The 7,691-nt window shown below is 38.6% G+C and overlaps 1 protein-coding gene across 1 annotated transcript; it reads right to left on the bottom strand.

Moving 5' to 3' along the window:
• Positions 1-1,079: 1,079 nt before the first annotated feature.
• rx3 (retinal homeobox gene 3) lies at positions 1,080-4,262 on the bottom strand. Its single transcript, XM_032539867.1, has 3 exons — positions 4,004-4,262; positions 3,429-3,664; positions 1,080-2,499 (listed from the first exon to the last, which is right to left on the bottom strand). The coding sequence occupies exons 1-3, from the start codon at positions 4,260-4,262 to the stop codon at positions 2,056-2,058; spliced, it is 939 nt and encodes a 312-aa protein (XP_032395758.1). The 3' UTR covers positions 1,080-2,055.
• Positions 4,263-7,691: the final 3,429 nt, after the last annotated feature.

Genomic DNA, 7,691 nt, shown 5'->3' with positions numbered 1-7,691 from the left:
CTGCATTGTGGATGTCTAACCATGGTTGCAAAAGTGGCCTTTTATTTATTTTTTAACACATATTCAGTTTTTGTTTGAAAATATGTAAAGCTCATGAATCTTACTTCACCTTGACAGTAACCAGTTTGTACCACCAGATTGCGCACAACATCCATTTTGAGAGCTTTTCTTGTTACATTTTAAGTAACTTACCAACAGGGTGAAGCATGCAGAGTTGTCATCATTATAATTAAAGATGACAAAAGCAATTTGTGGTCCATTCAGTGAGCTTTGAAGCTTTTCTCAGAACAACCAGCAACACACCCCTGTGTGTATTTAGGACAGCAGGATAAAGAATGACAGGGGCTATTATTAGCCCTCAGGGGTTGCAGACAATAGAAAATGCTAATTGAAACAATTTGGTTACACATCTTTTTTTCCTTAAAGCCAAAGGAAAGTGTTCTCTTCTGTGCTCTTCCCTCATTTGTCGCGGATGATTGGCGAACAATAGAGGTACAAGCCACTTTCACCCCGTCATTATGAGTCTAATCCCAGGAGCGAATGGGATAACGTTTTCAGGAGTTAATGAGGAGGAAATAAATGTGTTGTCAAACTATGTGTAAAAACAGAGGGACGAAGTTGTTGGGGAGTTTAAGCAGCTTCTTTATTACACCCGCCATCCTTTTTATTAAATTATACGTTACGGTGGTGTGAAACTTGATACCATAAAGTAGTTAAATTGATTTTTTTTTTTTTAATCCAAAATTGTGTTTACAGTATAATGTGTGGCCCTATTTGTGTTTTTGTCAGCATTTGCAAACTCACTTCAGCATGATCTATCAGAATGAAACGGCTGGAAATGTCAACTGGCTTCCCTTTCTCACTAGCTTTGCAATTAGTGTTAAATTTACGTATTGCTTATTTTTCCCAACCTGATAATTATGTTAGTGGAATCCACCACTAAGGGGTGCTGTATTCAATATTTTCCACAAGTAGTGTGCGCTGAGCTTCCACCTACTTCCACTCTGCCGCATGATTAACAAAAGAAAAGAAAGAAAATGACAATGTGATATTGGCAGATCAGCTACAGGTCATAACTATTCTGCTGTATTATTCTTTTTGCATCACAGTCGTTCCTGATGTACACATACACATATTTTTCATCCTGTCAGACAAACACAAAACCTTCATGTCTTACACGACAGGGAATACATGATTAGCCACACATTTTGTTTATAAATTTTACATATAAAGTTTATTGTGAAGAGAAAATGGTCACATTTGTTAAATCTTGTCACGATGAAGATCAAACAGCAGCAGGGATGAATGAGTCCAAATGAGGAGAGCTCCATTCACAAAAGTAGAATAAATACTGATGGGTACTAATGGACTTGTTATATTGGCATCATAACACTGGATACAAATAAGAAGGGGCTGAAAGAATGTAAAACTTTACAGTAAACACAGCATGCAGAGAAAACAAATCAGAAGAAAACCAGTGTAAATAATCAGTGTTCATTAGTTTCATATTTTACAGGAATTTCACAGTCAGTGTCCCAGACTTTTCAGATAGTTGCCTGTAAGGGTACAACTTTACATTACATCTCCTTATTTAGCATTTATCAGCAGTATAAAAACATTTAATAAATTGTTTAAAACACATTGTCATGTAGTTGCAAGCAGCTAATGCTATTTGAAGTTAATATTATTGTACAATATTTTTCCTATGAATACAGTTGATATAATTGCAACTGTGTTTTACTATATTGTCATTCATTATCTGATAATACTTCAGCCTCAACCTATGCCCATGAGGATAAATACATTAATAAACACTTATATCTGCTTACAACTTTATTATAGTGTGTTATAAACCATGTATTAATACTACTTGCTAAACAAAAAGAAGTAAAGTGTTACCCTTATAAGTAGGATGTCTTGAATCCTAGATGTCAACTGAAGATGCCACTCTTCCAAAATAAAAATCCCGCCAGCATGAGGATGTAGTCACTTTTTCAAAATATGCAGCACAATGCATTCTGGTTTTTGATGTCCACTTTGAACCTCCATTCAGCATCACCACGTCTTCCCAATAGACTGAATGTGTTCCTTGGCCTTCATTCGTAGAGAGGCAATACTGGAGTTCCTTGGATCAGCCGAGCAGTGGTAGGCCGGGGGCGGAAGGCACATGGAGCCCATGTGGGGTAGGTGGGGGCTCTGCAGGGCCGGGGAGGTGAGGAAGGGGGCCGGCAAGGCAGAGGGCATGGAAGGGGGAGGAGAAGGGGTGTAAGTGCCCGAGAGGCCCTGTGAGCCTGTGATGAAGCCCGGGAGGGACTGCAGGGAGGTGGAGGTGGTGATGGGGGTGGAGAGCCAGGGGTCCAGCTGCAGACTGGAGCTCAGGGAGCTGCCGGGAGAGCAGCTGAAGGACAGCAAGGAGGAGGAGGTGTCCTGGAGCTTGATGGAGCTCACTTCCAGCTTCTCCTGCCGACGCCACTTGGCCCGCCGGTTTTGAAACCACACCTGGAAAGAAGGGGGGGGGGGGTAAATTAAATTAAACTCAAGACAACTTTATTCATTACTGAAAAGGCAACTAAACAGATATACACATAATAGATAGAGAGGGCACAAACCCATTTTTAAAGCTAAAAACAATCAACTGCTTAAAAAAACTGCTATTATATAATCTAATATTGTGAACGTATTCAAATATTAAGAAATGTGGAGGTTGAAAATATGAGATATAAGTGATGATTTCAGCTATTAAAGGAAGCACTTTGCATTGCATCTCAATGCTGTAATCAATAATTATTGATTGTACAAACATAATATTTTAAGAAATTCCTTGAACTTCCACTTTTGCAGTTTCTTTCAATATTGAATCTGTGATAAAAGCAATAACTGACAATTAGAATTCCATCAAAAATTATTAAAATCACTTTTGCAGTTCCTCCAAAAGTAAAACATGCACTGATTCCAACATTGTGAGTTCTATCAGTTTTATATTTATGATCCCATAGCAAGTGAAATATCCCGAACAAATGAAATGATTGTGAGCAAATGAAACTATTAAGCTATCCTACAAATTGTTGCTCTAAATTTCTAATGTATCTCAATATAGTTGATATAATAATGTTAGATACCCCAAAATAAAGCTTTAATATAAACAATGAATCTATAAAGATGTAATTTGGGAAATATTCTTATCCATCCATCCATCTTCTTCCGCTTATCTGGTAAATATTCTTAGTTTTTATTCTATTTTTCCTTTCTATTCTGTTTTATTAATTTAAAATATAATAAATGTTAGGCGATAATGCATATGGGCCACGCATTTGTGGCCTCTTTTTGTTATGCAGCCATCAATATAGCCTGAAGGCCTCCAGGCCAAATATATGCTCGCATAGTGGAATGAAAAAGCGATGAGGATGAGAAGTTTTTTGGGGACATACCTGCACTCGGACCTCCGGCAGGTTGACCTTTAGCGCCAGCTCCTCCCTGCTGTACACGTCCGGGTAATGGGACTTTTCAAACGCTCTCTCCAGCTCGTGAAGCTGGAAGGTGGTGAATGTTGTACGGTTCCGACGGTGTTTCTTCTTGGGGTTTTCATCATCGGACAGTTTTCCGTCTCCGTCGGGTGAGTCCGGGCAGGCCGAGGCTTCAGCGGCGCCGCTGGCACAACCCACACCTGCGGGGAAAGGAGAGCGTGAGTACCAGGAGAAACAAGCCTGAACCTTTCAAGTTTTGTTTAAATACGCATCCTAAAATCAGATTCTTATTATTTCAGATGAAACGATTTTTTTTTTTTTTTTATTAATTTGCTGTTTTTAGGCTTTCTATATATATGAGTGTTCTGCGCATTTTGAAGAAAATGACACCTAACTTAAGAACATCTGAAAAAAGTCAACGTGTTATGTTAGGGTTTAAAAATTTAGAAACTTAAAGACTGCAGAAAGGCTGCATGGCATGTTGTAAATATATTTTGGCACTTAAATTGAGTTGATGCTGAAATGTGGAGAAAACTTACTGTCAAAACTTTCTGAGGAATGACTTTTCTTCAGTGGGGTCATGATTACATTCCGCTCAGCATCTTTGACCAGGACTTTCTCTGTCATGTTGTAGCAGGCTGATTTGTGGAAGATGGTGTCCTCTTTAAATCCCAGTATCGCCTCTATGCTGTGGACAGTGGACGGGTTGTCCCCCTGGTTCTGCACGGAGCGTGCTGAGGGAGACAGGCGCTCGTCCATCATCATCATCACTTGGGAAGTTGATCCAAGAAGCCACATTGGTCGGTAAAGTAACAAAGATGGTAAAAACTACGCAACTGTTTTTCACGTATCGCTGTTCTTCGTGACTGGTAAAGTTGTAAGTTTCAAAGCAGAGCCGATTGGAAAACTTGCGCACAAGACGCACAGCAGTAAGTCCGTCTTGCTCAGTGGATATTGAGCATCTTCAGCGTGGGCTTTTAAAGTAGTGCCATCTGTAAGACCCCCTCCTCACGCGGCACCCACGCTGCACGTCAGAGAGGGGACGTCCTGTTAGATTTGGCCCTAAATTTAGGGGTATAGCTGTGCGCCCAAACAGGCACCAGTGCGCACACCCTCTGTTAGAACTCCTCCCCATCTCAAGTGCATCAGTCAGTGCTGGCTCTAAACCTACTTACATAAATCTTAAAACCATCTTTCCACTCCTCCAGATGTCATGTTCTTGTCAGTCTGTGTAAAAAGAGGAAGATTACGGCCCACAGATTAAGGTACAACAAAATCATAATTACATGATTTCTGGGCAGGACAGGGATTGCAAGATGACAGCTTAATATTTAATGAAAGCATCAAGATATTGTTGCCAAACCCAATAGACATTTAATTTAGTTGAAGAAACATGTGTTTTATTGACATAAAAGAAATCCTGCATCTCCTGACGAATGTTGAATAAAAGAGACTTACATACTTTTATTGGCTCATTAAAAATCAATTCAATAAATTATTCATAAATCAGACTGAACCTATGAGGAGTTTCTTTAACCAGTTTCTTATCGGTGTTGAGTCAAAGAGGGTAACAATGCCCAAACAATAACAATTTTGGGCTATAACCACTTAACAGCAAACAAAGATTGACAGCAGTGTGGTAATCCTTCTTAAGGGGATTACATTCTGTTACTCAAAAGAGTTTAAACCCTTAGAACTATTTAGCTTTTCCTAATTACAAAAGGTGACCTTATCTTTTGTTTGCATGAGAGCGGAGGGGGGTCAGAGGGAGAGAGGTGCTAACTAAGCAGTGTTTCAATTAACAGCAAAACGTTGTGACTTGAGCTCATGCAAACGTTTATTTACTCAGTCAAAATGTTTTAAAGATGCTCTCTTGTTTTCTTGTGTTTGCACGTGAGGAGCTCAGAAGACTTGCAGAGCATGTTAATAATTTCTTATGCCTTAAGTTTCATTGAATTTGAATGGATTTCAGTTTCATTGTTGTGGAAAAAGCTAAGCATTCAGTTTCTGTCTCATAACCTCAATGCTCAGCTACCGGTTAGCCTTGAAAGTCGCATGCATACAGTCTGAATGAAGCTTCTGCATAAGTTCCTCCAGTGTTCACAAAAACAATATAGAAGACACGATGTAGACAGAAAATGTCTGGCAGGTTTTGTAGACGTATTTGTGGCAAAATGATTAAAATGTTCCCCACTCAATTTTAATTCAAAAGTCATTGTCTATTAGTCCAAACAACGTTTCCAAATCTGAGATAGATCACAGCACTGACCAACTGTATGTCCATTGTGATCATTCCAAATAAAAGATCCAAGCTTTAAATCACTAGTTCAACAATTTGGGAACTACGCTTATTTGTTTCCTTGCGGAGAGTTAGATAAGAAGATTGATGCCACTCTCGTATTTGTCTGGTAAATATGGAGCTACAGCCAGCAGCTTGTTAGCTTAGCTTAGCACAAACACTAGAAACTGAGGGAAACAGCTAGCCTGGCTCTAACCAAAGATTTAAAAAAGAAAAAAAGATCCACCTATCAGCACCCCTCATTAATGAGCACCCCTCATAAATTAACACTTCATGTTGTTAGTTTAATCTGCACAAAACAACTGTTTGTGATTGTTGTTTTTCCCAGCGGTTATATGCCAGACTGTTTCTTGACTGTGAGCAGTAACTTGTTTTTTGTACAGATAAAATAAAGATATAACGTGTTAATTAGTGAGCTTCAGAGGTGCTGGTAGGTGAAGTTTGTCACCTTAAAACTGAGGCTGGTTAGCTGTTTCCCCATTTCCAGGCTTGTGCTAAGCTACGCTAACAGTCTTTTGGCTTTAGCTTCATACGACACTGTATGAGAGTGACATCAATCTCCTCATTAAAGTCTTTGCAATGAAGCAAATACGGCTATTTCCTAAAATGTCAAACTAGAACTAACATTAGCTTAGTGTTGAAATTCCAGCAAATTTTGTCGGGCGGATCAGCGGATGAGAGTTTCAGTATCTTTTTCTTACTTGAAGACAGGCATATGACCATAGCTGGGAGCTCAACTTCCTTATTTAAGAAAAAGAAGAATGACGTATCTGAGAGGGAGGGAGGAAGGGAAGGGGAAAGAGAGAGAACAGGCTGACAACCTTGGCTCTGCTGATCCTATTAGATGGTAATCTCCAGACTTCAAATCCACAGCCGTTTAAACTTGGGTCCTTGTGAAACTCTAAATGTTGCGGATTCCTTCCCCCCCGTTCTGCCTAATCATCCCTAACTAGTGTTTGGATAATTCCCAATTAAATTAAGACCTATTTCTTTATTCCCTGCATTAGCCCTATTTCAACTTCATTGTAGTTGCTTAATCTTAAATGTCTAATGGCCGGACAACAGAATCTCTGACCTTTTTAAAAGCCACTGAGGATTTGAACAAGCATAAAGCCCCATACAGCAATATTGCAGTTAATAAGCATGGCAAAAATCGGGATCTTTGATGTTTTTATTATTAACACTAAGTGGCTGACACTTGGAGATTACTAAAGACATGAGCTTTGAACAATTGTATTTGTGGAAAGGCTTCATATGACTATTGATGTGAAAGAAGTTTTCCAACAGCTAGCTTCACAACACAAGCAGACATATTTCATGTATTGTATTCAATATACATCTTTATTTGAACAATACATTTACAAGTACCTCCATGTGTTTCATCTGTATTTATGCAGGCTACATTGTTTTCATCTGTATGGAATACATCATTCAGTACTTTTAAGTCATGATCTGTGCAAATCTGCAAATGTCTCTGCAAATGTTTCAGGCTGGACAGCTTTTATTAGAATTCAAATGTGTATGTGGAAAAATTCAAAATAAATAAACATGTCAAGACGTTTGAAGATGGTCTGCTTTGTAATAACATTGAAAGAAAAAAAAATCTAATAGTCATAATTAATTCAAACACCACATACAAAAAAATCTAGAATAACCAACAAACCAAAAGGAAAGCAAAAACACTCACACAGGTTTGAATTTTTTTCAATTTTTTTGTTTTTAAAAGTGAGCCATGGATTTAGCCTAACTCTCATTTTACAACAAACAGAGAAAAAGGTGAACATTATATCATCATTTTGAAATGCATTGTGGCCTGTGAATCATGTGATAAGGAATACCTGGCTGGGATAATCACTACATCATTTATGTTTTTAAATCTAAAGTAGTTATAGGGGAGAGATGGGACATCGTGGTTGTAGTTTAAAGTA

The sequence above is a fragment of the Etheostoma spectabile genome, chromosome 16, assembly GCF_008692095.1.
Source record: "Etheostoma spectabile isolate EspeVRDwgs_2016 chromosome 16, UIUC_Espe_1.0, whole genome shotgun sequence".
In the NCBI taxonomy this organism is placed as follows: Eukaryota; Metazoa; Chordata; class Actinopteri; order Perciformes; family Percidae; genus Etheostoma; species Etheostoma spectabile.
Note: the sequence above shows the minus strand (reverse complement) of the source record. Positions and strands in the feature narration are given on the sequence as shown.

Coding starts and splice junctions, on each gene's coding strand:
- rx3 (XM_032539867.1), bottom strand. CDS start 4,262: ATGTGGCTTCTTGGATCAACTTCCCAAGTGATGATGATGATGGACGAG. Junction 3,665..4,003: donor TTCCTCAGAAAGTTTTGACA/GTAAGTTTTCTC, acceptor CTTTCCCCGCAG/GTGTGGGTTGTGCCAGCGGC. Junction 2,500..3,428: donor TGCCGGAGGTCCGAGTGCAG/GTATGTCCCCAA, acceptor CCTTCTTTCCAG/GTGTGGTTTCAAAACCGGCG.